General features: G+C 42.7%; 1 protein-coding gene across 12 annotated transcripts in view; it reads left to right on the top strand.

The window, feature by feature from the left end:
• Positions 1–25,326, top strand: part of EXTL3 (exostosin like glycosyltransferase 3) — a 114,992-nt gene that overhangs the window by 43,831 nt on the left and 45,835 nt on the right. For 11 of the 12 annotated variants that reach the window (XR_016019056.1, XR_012498153.2, XR_016019059.1 and 8 more), the window contains exons 2-3: positions 20,939–21,031; positions 22,585–25,219. Coding sequence is in view for 5 of the 12 variants with exons in the window: in XM_019733110.3 (XP_019588669.2) it covers positions 23,072–25,219 (2,148 nt within the window). In the remaining 7 variants the exon portion in view is untranslated. The remainder of the gene's footprint in view (positions 1–20,938; positions 21,032–22,584; positions 25,220–25,326) is intronic. The other variant, XM_019733113.3, reaches the window with a different exon arrangement.

The raw sequence follows: 25,326 nt of genomic DNA, 5'->3' as shown, positions 1-25,326 counted from the left end.
GTAGGACTCCTGGCAGCAGCTGCGGGAACCCGGAGCAGCCGGGGGCGGTGGCCTGGAAGGGGCTCGGGGTAGAGATCTCGGAGCTGCTCCGAGCGCAGGGCACCGGGCGGGCGGGCGGGACTGGGTCCCTCAGTGCGGGGGCCACCGGAGCGAGCGGGGTGGTTGCTGCCCAGCGCAGCGGGGGCGTGCAGCTTCGGCGTAGGCCTTTCCAGACTTCTCGGGGGTCTGGAGAGGGGACCTCTAGGGCCTTAGCCACCAGCAAGGAGGGTTAACGGGTCAGCGTGGGGTTTTAAACACAACACCCCCATACGGCCCCTACAGCCCCGGTTTGCGTTGCCTCGCACCCACTTCCACCTTTTTCTGAAAGCTCGGCTTCAGCTGTGCAGCTCTTCTGCGCCATAAAGCCCTCCACCCTTCCTTTGCCCCCCTGTGTTATCCAGCTGCTTGTGTAGAGCATCTGCTGTCGACGAAGGGGCTTCCCGGACTGTCCCCCTCCCATTTTTCCGGTGCACACACCCCCATATCTGCTTTGCACTGCATTCAGATCCAGTCGCCTGCAGCTGCTCTTCCTCTGGTTGGTTTTGCCAAGCTCACCTCCTTTCATGATGAGCCCACAGTCAAAATAGCCACTTCCTGTCCAAGGGTCCAGGTGCTGCTGTGCTGTACATCTGGGGCTCAGGCCCAGGCGGTGTAGCGATGGGCCTAGCGCTGCCGGGGCAGGAGAGAGGCTGCGGGGTGCATGCCTGTACTGCTGAAATCGCAGCTGAGGACCCGACCCGCGCTGCAGGGCATAGGTAGTATGAATCCGGAGCCCGTCGGAGATCGGGCGGGGGTGCCAGACTGTAGCTGGGGTGCTAATCCCTTTCCCACATTGAGCCGATGGTTCAGTTCTTTTTTAGGTATCGGTGGCTCTTAAAGAACTTGAGTTTGGTGGATTTCTCCTGGACCTTTCTTCTTTCCTTTTCAAAAATTCTAAGGGCTTCATCAGTTCCTCTTGGTTGGACTCCAGAGGAGGAGGAGGAAACGCAGAACAGCACATGTCCATTTTTTTTCTCCATATGTGATTTACTTAAGAGGCAGCTTGAGCATTTCTTGTCACTTTGTCCTATTTTTCCTCCAATTTAGGTAGCTTCACTTTTGAAGCCTGGACTCTCCATGTGTTCTTTTGTTTTTAAAAAGTCTTTGTGTGTTGCAGTCATGCAGACTGTCTGCATTTTCCCCTATTTTGCCCAGCAATTAGTCTTGCACTCTGGTACAGTTATTAAAACTGTATCAAGGTGCCCTGGGATATTGGGGCCTTGATAGTCTTGAGTGAAGCTAAGCGTTCTAACCAACTTATTTAGCGGGGGGGGGGGGGGGGGGGACTTTTAAATATTTCATGATGGAAAAGAGCCATCTTCTTAAACTCTTACTTGGTCTGTTAAAAATACCTTATCCTCTGGGAGCCTGAGGAATCATACCTACTCCTAAGTACGTGGGAAACTAGCTTAAATGCTTTTTGGAAAAGAATTAGAGTCGTGGATCTTTAGAATACTTGAAACATTTATTTAATACCCGAAAATGTGGTTGATGCTCTCAGGGGCAAACCTACTAACCAAAAGATTGACAAGCATGTATGTTCCTTCCCCCACTTCTACTTTTCTGGAGGGGCAGGACTGGCATTAAATGTTTGGTGTGTAGTTGGAATCTCTTAATGATTAGGCCTCAGAGTTATAACCTGTGAGTGACAATACTAAGTGAACAGGCTAGAGACAAATGAGTCAGGGGTTAGGGTTACCCTGAGAAATGGAGTTCTAAGAGAGTGGGGAAGGCTCAAAGGATGGTTTGAAGTCATCAGAAGAATGTATGGGGATTAGATAGGGACGTGCCTTTTCCCTCAGGACACTGAGCTAGCTGTTGAATGGAAAGTCATTGAAGGTGGTGCAGGAGTGAGGAGGTGGCCGTGGGGTGTGTGGGCCCCCCCATCTGAGGTGAGACTAGTAAGTAGTCCTCTGGTGGAGGGTTGGAGATATTGCCTGAAGTAGAAGTGGGGTCAGATATTAGGAGAAAAATGAAGATCCGTCCAGATCTACTGTTGGCAGAGATTGGTGTGTCTTTGCATATAGTTATTTCAGAGTGAGGCAAGGAATATGAATCTTTCATAAAATCCTAAAACTGTAGTAATTTCTGCTGGATATTAAGTTTAGCTCAGATAACTTGTGTTAACATATTTCCATTTTATTTTTGTTTTTTCTTACATTTCAGTAACTGTTTCTTTTGAAAACCTGTAATGATAAAGTAAGAAGAAAGAAAGGATTTTTCACGTGTGTGTAGGTTCCATGAAAGTAGTGGAGCTCAGGCAGAATGAGTTTGAGAACTCAAGAGGGGCAGAGCATGTAAGTGTGATCTTTTCCTGCCTGAGCCAGCCCCTCACTCCTTGTACATGTGGGATTTTTTGAATCTCTTTGGTGATATTACTAAGTGGAAGACGAGCATGATTAAAATTTTTGTAATCTTGAGTATACCCATAAGAGGAATATGGAGACTCCATTTAATGACATATTTCCCTCCCCTACACTTAGGGCATAATGTTTTTAGTGTGCAGAATTTTGCTCGCATATACCAAAATGACCCATTAAAATTCCAGGGATGGAGCCATAGGAAGATGAACTATGTCTCAGTAACCAGCCGCCTCTTTGGTTTATAACCTGAGAGTATTTTTTACAGAAAAGTAGGTGAACTTTTTCTGTAAAGGGCACATAGTAACTATTTTAGGCTTCGCAACTATTCAGCTCTGCTGTTATAGAGTGAAAGCAGCATGTACATAAGACTTATACAATTCATGCATACATACAATCTATAACCGAGTAAGGCTGTGTTGCAGTGTAACTTTATTTACAAAACAGGCTATAGTTTGCCAATGCCTGCCCTAGAGTATCACCTCCTCACACACGTCATTACTTTTGTTTATTCCTCCATTTGACTGCCCAATACCTTTTAGACTGGTCAGTGACATTAATGATTAACATTCTGGATGTTTGCTTTGGTCACTGTTTTCTCTTTTATCCTATCTTCTTATATTGTTGTCAGTTTAACCTACGTCTCCAACTTCTTTTTAAACATTTTCCTTCAACAAATATTTGATACTTTGAGGGAGAGGAAAAAAATGAATTAGGTTGGTAATTTGCCCTTAGCCTGTATAATTAGAGAGATAAGACATACGTAAATACATTGTGATGGTAGATTATAAGAATGTGTTAAATTGCTATAGTTGTTTTACATCATATAGTACTTTTGTATAATTTTTTGTCACATAGATTTTGATCTTTACACTAACTCCAAGAGATAGCAGGCTAAATGTGACAATATTCCCTTTTTTGAGGGGGAACAAAGGAAGGTAGTAAAGAAAACTGAGCCTTCAGGGGCTTGGTTATTTGACCAAGGCCAGATGTAGTAAGTGGCAGAATTCTTGAACTTAATATTTACTGACCAATAATATTTACTGACCTGACCCCCTTTGAATACTTACAATGACATGGACCTCCCTGGCAGCCCATTCTAATTTGTAGAATAGGTTTTAGGAGGATTTTCCTTATGGAGCTGCAGTTTGCCTCTCTGTCACCTTTTAGTGTCATATAGAACAAGTCTACTCCTATTTTCTATGATAGTTCTTTAGATATTGGAAGGTAGCCATAAAGTTTCCCTAAGACACATGAGTTGCAAACTGGTGTGCATGGATCAGAAAAGTTCTCTGAATATATCATTTGGCTGCCCAACTTACACAAAAACAAATTGGGAGCCAACTTTTAGAAATGGGGAGATTTCACATAAAAAATCTATCTCTGGCTTTTCTTGAGGAAAAATCAGAGAATTTGGTGATACAGAGCTCACATTTCTGATGGCAGTAGTAATCTCCTCCCCCCCCCCCCCCCCCCCCCCCCCCCCCGTTTTGCTAAAAGCTCTGTCTGCTGGCTTTACTCATTTACTTTACTTTCAGGGCCTTTGTAGTCATTGAGATTGCCATTCTTTTCCTAGATCTTCTATTCCACAGGCTAAATATGTATCCTATTTCCTTCAGCTGTTTCTAATTTCTAGTTTTAAATCCACTCATCAATTCTTAGTCCTCTGCCCTTCATTTACTTAGGTAATGGCCCTTTTAAAGAGTGGCACTCAGCACAGCCTACACTATTCAATATACAATGTTGCCTAAAAGAGTACAGAGTAATAGTAGCTGTTACTGCTTTGTTTTTGATACTATGTTAAAAAAAAAACCACAGAAAAATAAGGTACTTCCCCCACCCCAAGCAGTTGTATATTCTTTTTGCTTTTATTCTTGACTCACTGAAAATTATAGTCAACTGAAATCACAACTCTGTGTGTGTGTGTGTGTGTGTGTGTGCGTGTGCGTGCGCGCTTCTGATAAACGAAATCATTTCCATGTATGTAGTTTTGGGATCTACGTGCTGAACTTTGCCTTTCTCTCTATGAAATTTCATCTGTTCAGATAGTCCAGATTCCAAAACCCTTTTTGTATCCTGTATTCCGCCCCCCAGCTTTGACTGACTTACTCTTCTTAGCATGACTTCCTTTCTTTATTTCTGAAGTAGAGCTGTAAAATGTAAAAACGCTGTGGTTTAGGATGGAGAAAATAGTTGATGAGGACCCAAACCATTATTAATGGATTCAATGGAAAATTAAGGGGGGGGGGGGGCTTTCAAGGAAAGCATTATGCTTGAAATCTTGGAGGTAAAATAAAAGGAGGTCTTGGGAATAGCCTTGCTTCCTTGTGTTGATGTGTTGGTAATATTACCCTCCCCCCCTCCACAAAACAAGTCTGTGTGTGCGTGCTTTCTGTGTGCAAGGCAGTTGTAAGTCAGTAGGGTTCCAGAATCTACAACGATCTCTGAGGTCTAGTCCAATCCTTTATGAGTTAAAAAAGGATAAGGAGCATGTGAGTCGAGAAGGACGAGGAATTGTGAAGTTCGGAGATGTGATGAGTCCGAAAGATGGGAATGATGAAGGGATGGCAAAACTGGAGTCTCAAGTGGAGTTCACCCATGAATTGGAGTAGAATGCCTGACTCATAAAGCTGATTTATGGATGGCTTAGCAAATTTTCACTTCATTTTTCTGTCTCGTTCAGGGTGGCCTCGGGCACTAATGATACAATTGTATGCCTCCATAGCATAAAATAAATATCATGTTTTCTTGAGACACGGGAACCTTAGAGAAATTAGTTTATACTCTAGGCATTTGCACATCAAGTTGACTGTTCCAGGAAGATACTTTAGCACAATCCATCTTCAAGACCTTATTTAAAAAAAAACCTGTTTTACCCACCCCCCCTTACAGTTGAATCTGTATTTTTCCACTTAATATTAAATTGTGCCCATTTTATTTAAAATGGTTGAAAAGCTGTTGACAACATGATAATCATATGAGTGACATGGATTTGTCATACTTTATAGTAAACCTTGCTTCTAATTTTGGACGTTTAATTTATAATTGTTTTGGCTAATATAAAGAATGCTGTGGTGATTACATCTTGATAATACAAATCTTTGTTCACACAGAATACGTTCCTAGAAAGTGAAATTGCTCAGTCAAGATATGAACATTTTAAAGACTTTTGTTACAAGTGGCAAGTTACTTTTTGGTTTATCTTCTTACTAATACAGTACAGAGGACCTGTCACACTGCAGCTGCCAGCTTAGCACAGAGATGTACTTTGTGCCTTGTTAAGAGGTACACTTTGTAATGTTTCAATGCGAATGTCCTGGAAGCCAAATCTCTTTTCTCATTCGTGATTCTTTCTTAAGAATAGTTTCTGAAAATGGGATTATAGGGTCAAAGGGTAGGCACAGTTTCAGGGCTTTTATTGCTTTCTTCCAAACTGTGCTCTAGAAAGCTGTGCCAATTTTCTCTGCCAGCAGGAGAATGCGGAAGTGTTACCCTTGGTCCTGATTAGCACCAGATATAATTTTACAATTCTTTGCTGATTTACAGGTGGAAAATGCCACTGTATCTTGTTTTAGATGTGCATTTCTTTGATTGTTAGGAAGATTAAACATTTAAAATTGTTTATCATTTGGGCCCCTTCTTTTTAATTTTCTATTTATTTCCTTTTACCACTGTTGTATTGCCTTTACTTTTTTTTTAAATTAAAGTTTATTGGGGTGACAGTCATTAGTAAAGTTACATAGATTTCAGGTGTACATTTCTGTATTACATCATCTAAAAATCCCATCGTGTGTTCACCACCCAGAGTCAGTTCTCCTTCCATCACCATATATTTGGGCCTTTACTTCTATTAAAGTAATGCCAAGTTGCAAATGTTTCCCCCGTCTTTTCATTGAATCTGAACTGTTTTTTTTCTTATAAATGTATAGAAACCTCTGATCCTTTTGTAGTCAAATTTGTTGAACTTTTCTTTTATGGATTCTGCTTTTGCTCGGATTCCTATAAAAGTGTTTGTACTTATCTTGAGATGAAATTACTTGTATGTTTTCCTTTTATGGCTTCGTTTGTTATAGTTACTTCTTGAATACACCTGGGACTTAGTTTTGGATTTAGTTTGTCATGCAGGAATCTGACTTTATTTTTTTCCTAAGAGCTAATTGTCACCTTATTTATTGAAAAACCTAGTGTGCTGTACTTTCTTTCCCCCAGTTTTATACCTTCTTTTCACATACTTTAACACTTGTGGTAAACTTGTAAGAGTACTATAAGGAATTTCCACATATTCTTCACCCGCATTTCCCAGTTTTAACATTTTGTCGTATTTGCTTCTCTCCTCCCCTGCCTTCCCCTCCCTTCTATCCTTAAACTGATGGTTGTTGGTGCTAATTCAATGCCAAGAGGAATCCCCAATTTGGGGTGCAGTGAAGAAGGGAGCTTTATTTAATGCAAACAGCTCAATTGTGATACAGCACGGCTGTGGGAAGAACACAGCTATGGAAAAGTTCAATAGTGTTACATGTTATAGCCCAATTATGAAGCAGCACAGCTCTGAGAGCAGCACAACTATGGAGCAGCTCAGTAGTGTTACAGCTTAGTTATGAGGCGGCACCGCTGTGAGATGAGCCTGGAGCCAGCAGGCCCTGGGGCCAGGCCCCTGTCTGGCTAGACAGCTCCACTCGCTCTTCTCTATTTGATTCAGTGCAAAGTCTTGGGTGTTTCATCTTCAATGTTTCATTCTTTGGTGGAAAGGGAAAGTGTGCTCTCTGAACCAGAGGACTGATTTATATAGACAGAAATCCCTGCCCCTACTCCCTAATTGGTCTGTCCTTATGCAAATGAGGTCTCCAAATCCTCACAGTATGATTGGTCCAAAAGGTACTGTCCGGATTGGTCAGAACGGAGCCACTCCGATTGGTCAGTGAAAATGTTGATGTGGATATAGCCGCACAGCTCCCATCAGATGGGGAAAGCCTCAGTACTGTTGGTTGAAATACAATTCCAGGAACTCCTTTGTAAGGCCTGGCTTAGGTGGCAGGAACACAGTGTAAGCAGGCAGTTCAGTGCAGGTTTCTCCCTTAAATGCTGTTTGTGTGAGAGACCCCGCCTTAGAAATGGCTTCTAGTGTCTTTTAAATTTGAGCCCAGGTAGCTTCCAGGAGCCCGTCTCAGTAGGTGTCCTCTTTCTCAAGATCCACAATATATGACTTTTATATCCTGTTTTTCATCAAACTTTTACCAATGAGTCTTAGCATCCATTGCTGAATCTTTCCTAAAATTATTAATACGATGGTCACTAAGTGACAGTTGAAAAAAATCTCCATCATTCTGCCATTGCTATATATTTATTAGGTGGAATTCTATTCCAAATGAATAATTTTTCCTTCTCCCTCTTTATACACTCAGTCATTTATTTACTTATGAATACATGGTTGCTCACTTATTGGGAGATAATCTACTGGTGTTATTTACTTAGATAGTCAAATTGTCCCAGATTTATCCAGAGGGAGGTGGATCCCTTCAAAGGACACTGATCCAGTGTCCTTTTAGTATATGCCCTAATTTTCTTTCAGTACATCTTTACTTTCTGGCAAAAGAAAATGTTCCAGGCTCATTTTTCTTTTACTTGTCCTGTTCTGAAATTAGCTGCTGCTTCAAGGAACCTTCTTAGATCATCTGTTTATACTGATGCCTCCAATTCCAGTGGAACACATCAGGTGTCATTCTTGTCTTCCTCCATTTCTGTGTTTGTGACATTACTTTAGCAAAGAGAGACGACCAGTTTGATCTTCTATCTGGACCATTAATAGTTTCTCCATATCAGCAATACAGGTGTTTTACTTTCTTACCATTCATGTGTTCACTGGAGTATAGTGTGCTGGACTTTATTTTTCCTTTTTTTTTAAAATCTTTTTTTCCTCTTTATGTGCTGTGCTTTAAAGTGACTGCAGCAATATATTTTTCTTAATTACAAAGGTAATACATGCTTGTAAAATGAAGACAAACTGAGTCTCTTAAGTAAACAAGTAGTAAACACGTGAGTAGCAGAGTACGGGTCAGACAGATCTGGGTTTGTATCTGGGCATCTCACCTCGCCTGCTGTCTGGTCGTGAACAAATGTTACTGGGCCTCAGTGGTTCACAGTGCTTTATCTGTAGGTGAAATAATACCTATCCCCAGATGTGAGAAGGAAACGAAATATATGGATAGTGTGTCATCTAGAATACATTGTAAATATAAATGTAGTTATGTCAGGTGGAAAGTATCCCCTACCCTCCATGTCTTCCAAAGGTGTGTGATGTAGTCTGTCGGCTTCCGATGTGAATAGGGTGTGTCTTCCTTAGTTGTCTGTAATTCTATTGATTCGCATGTCATCAATCTGACTGGGGATTATCATCAGTTCTTTGCTAGACCAGTGGTTTTGTGTTCGAGTTGTGTGCTCTGCATTGAAATCGCCTGGGAGCTTTGACAAACTACGGGCGCCTGGGCCCCACACTTGGGAATTCTGATTCTGTTAATGTTGGGTGGGTTTGGGTTTGTCACCTGAAAACATCCTTAGGTGAGTTGTGAATCTGAATTGGTAACCCTAGTTAAAAACTGACTGGTAATGCAACATGATTTTGATTTGTGGGATGTTATCAAACAGGTAGAAAGAGAAACCCACATAGGAAGTGGCATAATTTTCAAATTGAAGACCTGTCCTGGGAGGTGAGACTTCTGGGTTCAGGTTTCTTGCTGACTGAACAGGTGACCTGGCTTAATCAATAGTCTTAGCTTAACTTGTTAACACCTATATACAACTGAGCGGTGGAAGGACAGCTTATAATTTATTGATGAGTTCCTTTTGTGCATTTTGTAATTTACCTGCTAGTTGCATTTGTGGAGCATCTTTGGACTTAGAAATCTGCTCTTGAGCCCAAAGAATACTTGTTTTTCCTTTTCGAAAAGCCCTGTAATAAGGGTGGCTCAATTCTGTGGTTCTCTGTGATTGTATCATAATCTTTACTCTCAACTCAATATGTCAATGCACAACCAGTTCTTTTTTCCCTCCCCTTCTTCTGCCCCGTCCCGCTCCTGTTCAAGCCATTGTTTCTCAGTCTAGTTGTGGAGAACACAGCTCCCTGGCCCATGCTGGTGTTATGAGCCTTGCACCCTCCACCTCCCTCCTCGCCCCTGGCTCAGGCAGTTGGCTGGTTGTCGGCAGCCCAGCTCCAGGGAGAGCTGTTGTTCACAATCTTAGCTGTAGAGGGTGCAGCTCACTGGCCCATGTGGGAATTGAACCAGCGACCTTGGCGTTAGGAGCATGGCGCTCCAACCATCTGAGCCACTGGGCTGGCCACAATTAGTTTTTCTCACCTGATTTTGGGTTTTTAATTGCTGACAATTTTCTAGAGGCACACCTCGTTTTATGAGGCACACACCTTGCACTTCACTTTATTGGATTTCACAAATGTGTTTTTTACAAATTGAAGGCAAGACCCTCCACCAGGAAAAAGATTATGACTTGCTTTATTGTGGTGGTCTGGAACCGAACCCACAGTATCTTCGAGGTATGCCTGTATTTTCCTTATTTTGTAACGGGGTTAAGTTTATCCAGTAAATAAACTGAAAAGTACATGGCTTTGATCTCCTGTAACTTGTGAATGGCCTAAGCACAGTTCTTACAAGTCATTCTTTATCTACAGTTAGCGTCCCTGGAAAGTGCCTTTTGTTATTTTGTTCTTTTGAAGTTAGAGTCTTAACAATAGTGATAGTTTTGGGAAATTTGTTTGAGTGCTTCCTGATTTTTGAACTAGGTACTACTTTGCCCCATAACAGGCTATTTGTCATGCTTATGCTTGGTAGGAAATCAGGAAATGATGTTCTTTTGGGATGTTTGAAGTTAAAAACAAATAAAACCTCAAATACTGCTTTCAACAACCTTTCGGAGATGATTTCCCGTACAGAACTGTCTTTCCCTAGCCTGAAGGGCTTGCGGCAATGGCTGTAACAGGAGCAGTCTCCATGCGCTTCTGTAGGACTTGCCTCTGGGTGGTGCTGGGGCCTGTTCAACGGGCCAATTTTGACTTAAATGAAAAAGAGAAACTAGTACTACACACACAGGTAGGTCATAGTACACTGGCAAAGATGTTTTGCTCTGAGTGTATTGTTTTCTTGTTTTGTTTAGCAGATGTTGATATAAAAAATGTCCAAACCTATAGAAAATTTTTATGAGTTTACTTGAGCAAAACTGACAATTGCCAGAAAATGTCAGAAATCAAAATCGCAACGGATTGAGAAAATGCTTCAGAGAACGGCAGTTTTGCAGCTTCCTGTATACGTTAGAATCAAAGGAGACAGACGTAAGGAGAGTTACATGAAACCCATTGGTGGTAGATTAAGGGGCTGGAAGAAAGCAAAGTGGGGAAATCTCTGGGATTGGATAAAAAGTAAGATAGACATAGACTCCTTTTACCTGGGTGGGTACAGGCTGGTGCATAACACTTACAGCACCAGAGATGGCATGTGAGGAGCAAAGAACAGCGAGGTTCTGAGGTCTAGTGCTCGGTGGCAGTGGTTGTGCCCTGAGGGGTCTGGAAAAGCTTACTGAGAAGGCTCACAGGTATGTTATCTTAGACGGGGAAGACAATAGACAGGCTCGCTTCAGGTAAAGATGGACCTTTGACAAGGAAGCTACAGGCCTAAGACGTGACTACCCACCTTGACCCACTTTTAGTTAGGAATGTTTTCATTCATCCTGTGTGGTTACTTTTGGTCTCTGAGTTTGTAGGACCCGCCCTGCTGGCCTCCCCTGAGCTTGTCAGGTTTATTATGTCCATATAGATAAATACTTCAATTATTACTAGAGAGGTGACTTTAGGTTCTGGAATAGTATTACCATGTGTTTTAATTATAATTAATCATTGTCCATCACTGCAGTGGAGCAGTAGTGCTGTGGGTGATGTAAGAGTCATTTCTGCGTGGTGTGTGTGCGCTGCGTTCCCTGAGTTAATATCACAGGCAGTTTACTGTAATGACTAAGACATTCAAAGTGTGGGCCTTAGAGTTCGAGCTGCTTTGATTTGAATCCCAGTTTTTTTTACTCAATATGGATGACCTTGGGCACATTACCTGAGCTCAGTGCTTTCTCGTGTACAAAATGGGAATAATAGTGTAGCACCCACTTCATGGGGTTGCTGTGAAGATTAACTATGTTACAGTATGTAGTAGACTTAATCTGGCACACAGTAAAAATTCAATAAATGTTAGCTATTATCATAATTATTTAAAATATTAAAGTCAGTTGGTTTCATTTGGGAACATCTGGAAAGTGTCTAGCTTCTTTCTTGCCCCATGTTCCCTTCATACCTTTCAGATGTAGTGCATAATCACAGCCCAGATGGATAGAGCAGTTCCCTTATTTCTTCCCTTCTGCTTTCTTTCTCTCTTCCAGGGAGTATTTTACTTTATTTCAGTTAATTTTGGTTTTGTATGAAGAAAAGTATACAACTTTATTGAAGGCATTAAAGAAGGCCTGAATGAACAGAGAGATACCCAAATCCGTGATAGGAAGTTTCAATCTATCAGAGTGTTTTAGTTTTAAGAGAAGTCAGTAGGGTGGTTGTTATAGCAACAAAGTCTTGATAGCAAAATCCTGATCCCAGGTAATATTCCTGTGGTGAAGAGTTTTGCCGTTGTGATGAGGAATGTGAGAAGAGAAGGCTCTGCAAAGCAGCGGAGGTGAGAGGGGGCACTGGTATGTTGAGGTGTAGGGTGAGAAGATGAAGGGAGAGTAGAATTCTGAATTGGGGCTCCGCCCCAGCTAACTTCTCACTCACCACTTGAACTTGAGATTATTTCTCATTTTAGCTTTCCAGGAACGCAGCTTGTTTCAAGCCCTTCAATGAATGGTTAGCAGGTCAAGAATACTACTTTCCATTTATGAGCAAACATTTTGATTAGGGGAAGAGTAAAGAGTAGGGCATTGGCCATGATCTGAATAATAAATCTCTAATTCTGTACAAACATTTTGAAAAATTTTTTTTCCTCTTTGCTGGGAGAAGACCCCATTGTAACCTCCTTATACTCATAGGTGATGTACCTTTGCTGCCATTGGGACATTAAGGAGTAGGTTTGTGTGTGGCTCGTCATTGGAGAGATGTATCAGGAGGGAGGTCGCGTCATCCAGCTCGGGGGCCAGGATGCTAATCGGCAAACTCTAGTAAGTGAGGACAGCAAGAGGACAAAGGCCAAACCCACGAGGAAGAACTATAGTTACGGTGCCGTGGAAGGAACCAGAGGAAGAGCTGTTGGGGCGGAGATCCAGGAGAAAGGATGAGGAAAAAATGTAAAATGCTAATTAACTTAATTATGTGATACGGGGCGGGGATGAGAACGGTAGAACACTTTGGTAGGAGAAATAAAGGAAGCTGTGAATAAATGGAGAGAATTTTTTTCGTGCTTCTGGATGAGATGAGATTGACTATATTAAAATGATACTTCCCTACTTTAATGAACACTTTCCTACTTAAATGCAATGTAATTTAATACTTTTTATGTTACTGAATTCTGTTCACTAATATTTTGTTAAGTATTTTTGTGCCTATATACACGAGAGATAGTGGTCTATAGTTTTTTGTTTTGTTTCTTTTTTCCTTTTTTTTTTCTGGTGCTTAGTCTGGTTTTGGAATCAGGGTAATGCTAGGTTCATAAAATGACCTTGGAAGTGTTCCCTCCTCTGAACGCGCTTGTGTAGAACAGGTGTTTAGGTGTTTATTCTTTAAACATTTAGTAGAATTCTCCAGTGAAAGCATCTGGGGCTGGAGATTTCTAGGAGTTTTAAAATTATGAAGTCAATTTATTTAACAGTTATAGACCTAACTACCTATGTCATATTGGGTAAATTGTGGTAGTTTGTGTTTTTTAAGGAATTGGCCCATGTCATCTAAGTTAGATTTATGTGCGGACCTTTCCACAGCCTTTCCTTATTGTCTTTGTGATGCCTTCATTGGGGAAGGACAAACTTGCTTCTGCCATCAGGGTTCTTGCGGCTGCTCTGCTACTCAGATAGACAGGAGACGGATTAGCTTAGCAAGAGAAAATAACCAAATTTAACACATACACGTGTATGGGAACCCTGCATCATGAGAGAGACGGAGACCCCACAGCTGCAGAGGATCAGAGATAGAAAGGGAACCTGGGGGTATAAGACATCCTGAGCTTGCAGGAGGCAAGGTGCCTGGGGGCTCCAAAGAGTCACTGCAGGATGCTAGCAGGTGCTTAGTAAACAGAAGTTCGTCCTGCCCTATAGGCAGGTCAAAAGAGGTTATCTCTGATAATCTCTTACTTTGGGCAAGGCCCCTAATTTAAGTTCTTCTACGTAGGTAAGGGAGGGACAGAAGTTTCTCCTGAGCCTGAAGCTAAAAGTGAGTGCCCGTAGCTCAGAACACTCTGAATACCACAGAAGCACATCTTGGGGTGGCTTCTTCTGAATTCCTGCACCTGCAGGACTATAGTGATATCCCTTTGTTTCATTCCTGATGTTGGTGATTTGTATCTATCCCCTCTCTCCCCTGCCCTTTTTTTGGTCAGTCTTGAGGGTTTGTTTCTTTTACTGATTTTTCTCTTTCATTTTTCTGTTTTTTATTTCATTGATTTCTCCACTGTTGTTTCTTTCTTCTGCTTACTTTGTTCTTTTTCTAGGTTCTTGATGTAGGAACTATATACTCAATAACCCTAGAGTAGGGTTCTTATAGTAGAAATAAAGTAGAATGTCTACTGTAGTAACCCTAGAGTAAAGTTACTGATTTGAGACTTTCCATCTTTTCTAATGTGAGCATTTCACACGTAGATTTTCCTCTCAGCACTGCTTTAGCTGTGTCTTACACATTTTTTCATCGATAATATTAATCTCCACAATAACCCTGGAGGTAGGTAGAGATTTTCAGCATCACTATAAGGAGGAAATTCTGTAACGTATCTCAGTCCCGTGGCCTTCATCATCCTCCTAAGTATGAAATTCTCTCCTTATTTTACAATGTTTATTTTCCTTGAACCAATACTGTATCGGATGTAAATCTCGAACTTGATTGAGAATGAAAACATAAACTAAGACTTTCAAGTATCATTATTTATTGGGCAGTTACCTGGTACCCAGAACTCTGGTATTCTGTGGAGGGATTTTTAAAAGTGGTGAGAAAAAATAGTATCTTTCTATAAGGAGTTTTTAATCCAGCTGGAGAGAAATAAATTACTTAAAGGAAACTAATGGTTAATTTCTGAATCCCCTGATACTGGGAGTTTAGAGAGTTGAAAAATCCAGTGCAGCTGGAGGACACTTTATGAAAGAGGTAAGACTGTAAGCGGCCCCAGAGAGGAAGTGGATACATGGAAGAGAGCAGGAAAGCCGTTGCAAGTAGCTGCCAGGGAGTCTGGAAGTGAGGTGGGGAGAATGGAGGCGGCTGGCTCTGTGCTTTGCGGCAGGCAGTGCATGCATTGAACGTGTGAGGTGGCATCGTTTGAGTGGATGGGTAGAGCAAACCTTGATTGTAGAGGATCTTGAAGGAAGGAAGAAGAGGGACATAAGCAGGGAACTAACGTGGTCAAAAAGCAGTTTTAAAAATTGAAAAATTGGCACAACACATGAACTGGTAATGCATTAAAAGAGAAATACAGATACACAATGAACAAAAATGGTTTGACCTCCAATGATAAAGAAGGGTAAATTAAAACAATAGAATGACATTTTATCTATTAAACTGTCACAGTAAAAAATGACATCCAGTTGGATTAATTTGGTTAATTAATGCTTAACCTCAGCAGTTGACTCAAACATCTTAGCGACTTAACATGACAAAAGTTTATTTCTATCTCACTCCACAGTTCAGTGTGGGTCAGATGGCCCTCCTCCAGTGGTGCCTCAGGGAAGTGGGTTGCTTCTCTCTTGCCACTCCAAGTTTTAGAGTGTTTTGCTTTCAGTCTCAGGGGGTGGGCAGGCAGAAGGAAGAATCCATATGTGCTGAACTGCCTTGTACTGGAAATGACAGCACTTCTACTCACATTCCTTTTGGCAAGAACTAGCCTTTATGGCCCCACCCAAACTGTAAGGCAGCATGAGAAATGTAGGGGAGCAAAGAGATACTTGGTGACTGATCCCCATTTCTGTCACACCATTATTGGCGAGTTATTGGGAAACAGATGCTTTCCGTATTGCTGGGAGGAGAGTAAATGATCATCTTTCTAGTATACAGTAATTTAAAAAATGGTAAGATATTCTTGCTCTGATCCTGCAATTTCATGTTAAAAAGTTCTTCCGAAGGAAATAACCATGGATGTGTGCAAAGGTAGCTGCAAGAATAGTTGTTATAACATTGATTACAATAATGAAAAATTGGAAACAACTTAAATGTCTAGCAAAAGGGGATTGGTTACATTATGGTCTTTCTGTATGGTGAGATGGTACTCGCTTATTAACCATCAAGTGGTAGAATGTCTAGTGATGTGGGTGTTCTTGATATAAGTGGAAAAAGATTACAAAAAAGAACGTGACATGTCCCCCCCCTTTCTCATTTTTATTGGGGAATATTGGGGAACAGTGTTTTCCCAGGACCCATCAGCTCCATGTCAAGTCGTTGTTTTCGATCTAGTTGTGGGGGCGCACCTCATCCGGCTGCCCTGAGATAGCCCCTTTTTGTAAGTATGTTTATTCATGCATAGACTGAAGGCGAAGAGGTCTCTGGTTTTGGTAAAATAGCAGACTAGATAAATACAACAATCCCCTGCTACAAGATGCTTATTGTGCTCTCAAGGCACAAAGGTAAATCTTCATTAAAATAAAAAAGGGGGGTGAGGACAGCAGAGGTTGGGGCTTGAAAAAGCATCTGAAGAGCAGTCTGATGTGACCGCCCCATGGGGTTTTCACCAGTCTTAGTAACTTGCATGTTAGTTTCCACAGAGGCAAGAGAAAAAGCCTTGGGCCTGTGAGTGTTACAGACACCAGAGAAGATTATGGACTTTCAAAGGGTTGAACATTCACTCAAGGAGTAGATAGACTAGAAAAAACTCTGCCCGTGAGCACGCAGAGGTGTCTTCCTTAGCGTGGTTCTTGGGTGGCTGGTGAAAGGGATGTGACTGAGAACTCATGGCCATGAGTTTCCCTTTGTAGGGTTTTGTTCAAGTTTACAAATTGTCCCAATTTACAATACCCGTAGGGTCTGGGAGAATCTCCAGATTGAGAATTGACATAAAAAGTGGTCTAAGACGGATAATATGACAGAAGTATTTGGAAAACAAAAACTGTTTTAGAGGGATGTATCCTCAATCCAGACCACATAGAGTTCTCAGAAATAAAGCACTACCAAAAAATGAACTCAGTACAGAATTATAAAGCCCGTGAGGAAACAATCCACCCTTCCTGTGGGAGCAAGAATCAGCTAATAGAACAAACTGAACACATGAAGAGAAGGAATAGAAAACATGAGAAAGAATAGGTGTTATCATAAAAATAAGGCAAATGAAAAAAGAGCCAATAGAGCTTCTGCAAATGCAAAATAGTTCCTGAAATGTAGGAAGGATAAACTGCAGCTTAGACACAGAAGAGAGATTAATGAAGTAGATCAGGAATTGGCAGAATGGGGCTTGTGGGGTCAATCTGGGTTGTGGCTTGTTTTTGTATAGCCTGCCTGGTCAAAATCGTTTTTACATTTTTAAAGGATTTTTTTTTTTTTAAGACAAAAGAAAATGTTCTACGTATACTATGTGTGACCCCCAAACCTAAAATATGTACTCTCTGTCTCATTACTTTAAAAATTTCCTCACCCTAAACTGGATACGTCTGAGGAAATGTCCATAAGGTAGCACAAAGGAGAAAGAGAGAAAATATAAAAGCGAGGTTTAAAAGCTTGGAAAATGGAAAGAGGAGTTCTGACAGACCTAGTCATCTGTAGTTAGCTGTTCAAGAAGAAGAACATGAGGGACAGGCAATATTCAAAGAGGTAATGGCTGAGAATTTGCTAGGTTAGTGAAAGACATGAACATTAAGAATCAGGAAGTTCAGTGAGTGCTGAGCAACGTGCCCCCCCCCCCCCGCAAATCCCACATGTACACACATGCAGAACTCCAAAGATGAAAATAAATATAACCAGATTATCCACAAGGTACAATAAGTAGATTGACATCTCACTTCTCAACAGCACTGATGGAATCCAGAGGATTCTTCAGTGTTGGTGGGAAAGAATTGTTAACCTAGAATTGTGCACCCAGCTAGATCATTATTGAAGATTTAGGGGTAAAATAAAGTTTTCACATAAAAACAGAGTTTACCACCAATGGACTCTCACTGAAGGAACTATGTCAGGAAAAAGGAAACAACCAAAGGGAAGGGAAAAAATGCAAAAAGGAGTGGAATTCTGAGTAAGGAAATTGCTAAATATATGGGTGAATCTAAACAAGCAGGAATTCTATTAATAATAATAAGGGCTAATATTGAGAACATAAAAACAAGGTGAAGCTGAAATATACAGTAATGACAAAGGTCAAGAGCTAGGTCATACAACATATAATACATACATGTAATATATATTAATGTATTACACGTGTATTATATACGTGTAATATGTTAATATATATAATAGCCTACTCTATATCAGATGCTGTGCAGGGCATTTTTAAATTTACTGCCTCTAATTTTTATAACAATCCTGAACATGAGTGTTGTTACCTTTTTACTGATGAAGAAGCTGCATTTCAGATGGTTAATTGACCATCTAATAGCTTTCAAGGCTGGGATTTGATCCAGGGCTGGCTAGCTCTGGGGTCTGTACTCTTTCCTGTATGTCACATTGTTTCCAGTTTATAAGACTGGAAGAAGGTGGTCTCCTGGGCAGAACTGGAAGTTACTGGAAGGAGGAAGCATTTGCAATCACAAAGTAACCATGATGTATCCTTGGAGAGGTGTCCTTTAGGGAGTTGGAAACATTGGCCTACTAGTGCAAAAGCAGCAAGGCTGGGGTTGGAGTAGTGGCTTTGGGGGTTGAAGCCATTGAAGTGATTGGATTCATTACCAGATGATGTTGAAAACCCAGGAGAGCATTTTCTGTGTGAGGTTGGAGGAAGACGGAGCACCAGCAAAACGCAGCGGGAGAATGAGTCAGGAAAGTAGGTGTGACACCAGAGAGTACGGTTTCATGGGAACTTGGGAAAGTCGAGAGTTTGTAGAATGCGCAAGTGATCAAAGATTTAATTTATTTATTTAACAGATACTTATATAAAACTTCCTGTGCTGGGTGCTGGTGGTACAGTGGTGAGCCAGGCAGGCCAGGTTCCTGCCCTTAAGGATTAGGTTTTGATGGGGGAAGGTCGGTAATAAATAAATGGAAAGATAGTATGAAGGAAATCAACAGGTCAATGCCAGAAACTGGCTGTTAGTACACGCAGACCCAGTGAAAAGCCCCGAGACAGACAATCTACCTCTGTAAGTGGAGGGCTACTCCAGTCTGATCATTAATAGAGTTTATTAAGGGAAGTTTACATATGAGGCATGACTTGGGCAGGTGCAAGATGAAATGGATCCCCGAGCTGCTTGGTGGGCACTAAAGAATTATATAGGGCGAAGGGGGGAATAATTACTGGCACTAGTACGTGAATGCTACCTCGTACAGGAATTACTTTACATGCTTGTCCAGGTCAGGACAACAACCTAGTCACCGAACCAGCACGAGGCAATGGAGGGGTGCTGGTTTATGTCAGAATGAACGTCAGTTATGATCAGTTTCTAAGTGGGGTTTGCAAAAAGCAACCTCCATTGTGGGCCAGGTCCAGCTTGTGGGACAGACAGCAGTCGTGTCGTGGAATGGTCTTTCCTTCAGTGTCAAGGGATTAGAAAGGCTACTTTAAATGGGAATATCAAGAAAGTTAAGGTCTGAAGGATGAGAAAGAGTCAACCAGGGAAAGCCTGGGGAAGAGCATTTGAGGCTAAAAGAACAGCAAGTGTAAAGGTCCTGAGGCTGTAGAGAGCTTGGCGTCGTGGAGGAATCGGAAGGAGGACAGTGCAGCTAAAGTTGAGTGAGCAAGTGGAACAGTGATGGCAAATGAAGTTAAAGAGGTGTTCAGGAGCTAGTTGTGAAGGGCCTGGCAGTACAGCGGAAAGGGAAGCCAGTGAAAGATTTAAGGAGGGGAGAGGCATGGTCTGATTCATGTTTTAAGAAGATGCTTCTGATTTTGTAGCATCCGATGGGCACTTGTCTCATTAGGGAGACCACCTCAGGGATGATGTAAATGCCTGATCACTGCACTGTACACCTGAAGCTGAAGCTGAACAGTAATGAATGTCAACTACAATTGTGTGTGTGTGTGTGTGTGTGTAGTTACAAGAAGTGGCGTACAGCATTAGGAATAGAGGCAGTGGAAATGTAAGGGCTGTGTGCGATATCAGAGGGGGAGTAGATGGGGTAGTGGGTTATCACTGTGTGAGGGATATAAATGATAAATGTCTGACTATTACATTGTTTTATACACCTGAAAATAATAAAACAAATGTTAAAAAAAGAAGATGCTTCTGGTTGCTGAGTGTTGAAGGCATTGTAGGGGACAGGCTGACAAGTTAGGCAGTCAGTGCTGTGGCAGACGACTGAGAAAGAGTAAGACTTGTATTGGAGTAAAACATCTCTGGAGATTGGTCCTTATCAATGTTTCAGTGACATTTCTACATGCTGTTACCTTCATTGTCATTTTCCAGAGAAGGACAGAAGAGATCCTGAGGGTTTTCTTCTTTTCTGCTTGAAATAATTTAACTAGCTGTTTGGAAAAGTAAGTTCCTGCTACTGGACATTAATGACACTTTTGCCTTATTCCTGATGGGAATGAATTCTTTTGAATCACTGTTTAAATATTGGTTTCCAATTGAACATTTATTTCTATTTACAGCTCTGTTTATATATAAGTTGATAGCACTAGCAGTAATGGTAGATTAAGTATAGCCAGTCTCCAAATGAATTTTTAAAAACATTTTGTTTAGACTCCATGTAGTATATTTTTGAGTTTTTAATAGGAAAAATTTCAAACTTGTAAAAGCAGAGAGCACAGTAGTATCAACAACAGTGAGCTCATGGCTAATCTTGTTTCATCTATATCTCCAAATGCTCCTCACCACTCTCATCCTGTTTATTTTTAAACTAATTCCAGATAAATTGTTTCCTCTATAAATATCGCACTATGTACTTCTAAAAGGTAAGGACTTTTCTTCATTTTAGTGTTTTGGTTTATTCCTGCTTAGAGCACATAAGTAGATAACCCTCTATCTGGATGGATGGCCTTTGAGTGTGCCAATTTATGCCTGTTGTCTCAGCGTATCATTAATAGTACCCTTTTTACTTAAAAGAGTGTCTCTCTTTGGACATTAAATTCTGTGGTCACCTTATGTACACAGGGGGAAGCCTTTTCATAGTAGAGAGTACATGAATTCTTTGCTAGCACCTTCAGTATTTGAGTCTTTTTCTAATAGCATGCCACTTTTCTATTTTCTATCAGGACAGCAAGCTCCAGAATTCACTACTTCAAGAAATTATATACTGAAATATAATGCAGCATGAGTCAGAGAAAGGAAGGATCCTGAAACGTGTGGTAAGGAGGGAATGAATCAGCTGAATTGCCTTATGCCTTCCTTTTTTCCTCCACTCCATTCCTTCTTTGCTACAATTTGATCATAAATGCAGAGAATATTCTTTTGAAAAGAGCTTTTAACATTTGAATTAAAAGGATAATGCTTTAGAAATATTGCCCTCCACTCTTTGGGATATTTGGTCAGCTGTTAATTATCCAAGTTTAGATCATCCAGATGTAGGCTTTTCCATGATTGATATTTTTTTTGTTGTTTATTGTCTTCGTCTCTTGCTCAACTTACTCAAGCCTTTTAGTAACATTGGCATCAACTTTTAATTTTTATTTAAAGGGAGACGAGACTATCAAACCTTTAATAGTTATACATCTTTAACAAAGGTAGAAGCTAGAGAGAATGATTCTGTGAAGACCTACTTATTTTATACTGCCCTGTAGGAGTACCGTGGCTGTTTGTTTGTTATCTTGTCTCTTAGGCTAAAGGAAGTGCCATGAGATCAAGGAGTATTTTACATTCTAGATTCTCCCACAGTTATACTAAGCATGTCTTAGACAGGTTAAGAGTATAGTAAATACTTTTTGGGGGGAATGAATGAAAGAAATTGGGAGTATTCTTTGGCATAGAATATTATGAATTCAATTCTAGATGAGTTGAGGTGAAAGCCAGTGGAAAGCTTTTGTAGCCTGTGATAATCAAGCTTGGAAAGAGAAAGGGACTGGAACTTGTTTCCAGATGGATTAGCCTCAGGTGCCCTCATATCCACTATCCTTTATTTTCACAGCAACACAATACATTGTTATCTCCGTACACTTACTTCCATTTTGGGAGATTAAGAAACTGAGGCATAAGGTGTGACAGCAAATTTGTCTCCAAAGGATAAGAAATAATGCCCCTCATTTCTTAGTGTTCTTTCTAAAAAACCAAGTTACTATTTATATTTTAAGAAAGGGCACGTGACGTCTACTAACAGAAGATAAATGCGAAGCAAACTGGGAAATACATTTTGTCTCTGGATTGTTGCATCTATAACTGGGTAAAGCTCAAAAGAATTCTATTCAGCTCTTTTCAACTCTGAATATAACAAATTGAGCTACTTACAGAGTCTTTTTACAAGCATTTCAAAAGGGGACTTTCATGTTACGAATGAACATAGCTGCCAAGGATGTGTTTCTCATCTAAAGATGATGGCTAAGTCTCAAATAACAAATTGTTGCCCATATCTTTGCCCAAATAGTTGACTGTAATTGGTCCTTCATTCTATAGGGCTCTAATGCTGCTCCATATCCAGTTTAATAGGAAGAAGGGTGAGTGTGTGTTTGTAAAAACTGAAGCTGGTTTTGGACACTTAATCCTTATCCGTTTCTTATTAACCACAAGTAAAATATCCATACCAAACAAAACCTACACCGGACTTCAAATGTTCTGTGAGACACCCCCAGTGTCCCAACCATTGTTCCCATCTGATAAGATATAAGCATTTTCTAGAAATGTACTGGGGGAGGGCAGGGTTGTTGAATGTAATCTCCTCAAGACTGACATGGTTCTCTTTCTTTTGCAGGCTTGAGTGTTGGCAATGACGTTGGTAGCAGGCTGGCATTTAGTTCTGTCCTAATAAGCTACTCTCTAACCGTGACTAGTAACTATGCATATTTGTTGGTCAGCAAAACCAAGGAGCAAGTGCGATGGCAGTTGAAAAAGTCTGTCTGACTCCAGGTTATCTTTCCTGGGTTTCATCATCAGGGACCTCCTCCTTTTCATCTCATCAGCAATGTGGTACCTTTTACCATTTGGTAAAGATTAAGGACATGCTCTTTGGTCAACAACCAGAACTTAAAAAAGTCTGCTGGAATAGGGTCAGAGACCATTTTAATTACAGCTGAGGAAAATGAAAAAATTTCCATTTTATTTGGTGCCTTGTACAGGGAACACACTAAGTCTCATGGAAACGTGTGAGTGAAGAGAGATTGAATTTTGTCTCCTAGAAACTCATGGTTATGGCGAGTGACCCACCGTGATCAGAGGGGGCAAGAGCCACAGAGGAACTCATGACGGGCTATACCATGTTGCGGAATGGGGCAGTGGGGAACGGAGGCCAGACCTGTATGTTACGCTGGTCCAACCGGATCCGACTCACGTGGCTCAGTTTCACGCTCTTCATCATTCTGGTGTTCTTCCCCCTCATTGCTCACTATTATCTCACCACTCTGGACGAGGCCGATGAGGCCGGCAAGCGGATTTTTGGCCCACGGGCGGGTAACGAGCTGTGTGAGGTAAAGCACGTGCTGGATCTTTGCCGGATTCGTGAGTCTGTAAGCGAAGAGCTCTTGCAGCTGGAAGCCAAGCGGCAAGAGCTGAACAGTGAAATTGCTAAGCTGAATCTGAAGATCGAAGCCTGTAAGAAGAGCATTGAAAATGCCAAGCAGGACCTGCTTCAGCTTAAGAACGTCATTAGCCAGACGGAGCATTCTTACAAGGAGCTGATGGCCCAAAATCAGCCCAAGCTGTCTCTGCCCATCCGCCTGCTCCCAGACAAGGACGATGCCGGCCTTCCTCCCCCGAAGGTCACACGGGGCTGCCGGCTGCACAACTGTTTCGATTATTCTCGCTGTCCTCTTACCTCTGGTTTCCCAGTCTATGTTTATGACAGTGACCAGTTTGCCTTTGGCAGCTACCTGGATCCGTTGGTGAAGCAGGCTTTCCAGGCCACAGCGCGAGCCAACGTGTATGTCACGGAAAATGCGGACATTGCCTGCCTCTACGTGACGCTGGTGGGAGAAGTGCAGGAGCCAGCCCTGCTGCGGCCCGCTGAACTCGAGAAGCAGTTGTATTCTCTGCCGTACTGGCGGACAGACGGCCACAACCACGTCGTCATCAACCTGTCGCGGAAGTCAGACACGCAGAACTTACTGTATAACGTCAGTACCGGCCGTGCCATGGTGGCCCAGTCCACCTTCTACGCTGCCCAGTACAGGCCTGGCTTTGACTTGGTGGTGTCGCCGCTGGTCCACGCCATGTCGGAGCCCAACTTCATGGAGATCCCGCCGCAGGTGCCGGTGAAGCGGAAGTATCTCTTCACCTTCCAGGGTGAGAAGATCGAGTCCCTGCGATCCAGCCTTCAGGAGGCCCGCTCCTTTGAGGAAGAAATGGAGGGCGACCCCCCAGCGGACTACGACGACCGTATCATCGCCACCCTGAAGGCCGTCCAGGACAGCAAGCTGGACCAGGTGCTGGTGGAATTTACCTGCAAAAACTCGCCCCGAGCCAGCCTGCCCACGGAGTGGGCGCTGTGCGGGGTGCGCGAGGAGCGCCTGGCGGTGCTGAAGCTGTCCACCTTCGCGCTCATCATCACCCCCGGGGACCCGCGCCTGCTCATCTCCGCCGGGGGCGCCACGCGCCTCTTCGAGGCCCTGGAGGTCGGGGCCGTGCCGGTGGTGCTGGGGGAGCAGGTGCAGCTCCCGTACCAGGACGTGCTGCAGTGGAGCGAGGCGGCGCTGGTGCTGCCCAAGCCGCGCGTCACCGAGGTGCACTTCCTGCTGCGCAGCCTGTCGGACAGTGACCTGCTGGCCATGCGGCGGCAGGGCCGCTTCCTCTGGGAGACGTACTTCTCCACCGCAGACAGCATTTTCAGTACCGTGCTGGCTGTGATCCGGACGCGCATCCAGATCCCCGCCGCTCCCATCCAGGAGGAGGCGGCCACCGAGATCCCGCACCGGTCGGGCAAGGCGGCGGGGACGGACCCCAACATGGCCGACAACGGGGACCTGGACCTGGGGCCGGTGGAAACCGAGCCGCCCTACGCCTCACCCCGGTACCTGCGCAACTTCACCCTGACGGTCACGGACCTTTACCGCAGCTGGAACTCCGCCCCGGGGCCTTTCCATCTTTTCCCCCACACCCCCTTCGACCCTGTGCTGCCCTCCGAGGCCAAATTCTTGGGCTCGGGGACTGGCTTTCGGCCGATTGGTGGTGGCTCCGGGGGCTCCGGCAAGGAGTTTCAGGCAGCACTTGGAGGCAACGTCCCCCGAGAGCAGTTCACGGTTGTGATGTTGACGTACGAGCGGGAGGAAGTGCTGATGAACTCGTTAGAGAGGCTGAACGGCCTCCCGTACCTGAACAAGGTGGTGGTGGTGTGGAACTCGCCCAAGCTGCCCTCCGAGGACCTGCTGTGGCCTGACATCGGCGTCCCCATCATGGTAATGGAAAAGCCAGCCGTTTGCTTTCCTGCGCGAGACGGTAGTTCACGCTTAATCCCTTTTCTATACAGATGTACAGATGTATACCTCCCCCTCCCCCTCCGCTC

This window comes from Rhinolophus sinicus, chromosome 15, assembly GCF_057876585.1.
Source record: "Rhinolophus sinicus isolate RSI-liver-muscle chromosome 15, RSI-T2T, whole genome shotgun sequence".
NCBI classification, from domain to species: Eukaryota; Metazoa; Chordata; class Mammalia; order Chiroptera; family Rhinolophidae; genus Rhinolophus; species Rhinolophus sinicus.
The sequence above is the reverse complement of the archived record's forward strand: the minus strand, read 5'-3'. Positions and strand labels throughout refer to the sequence as shown.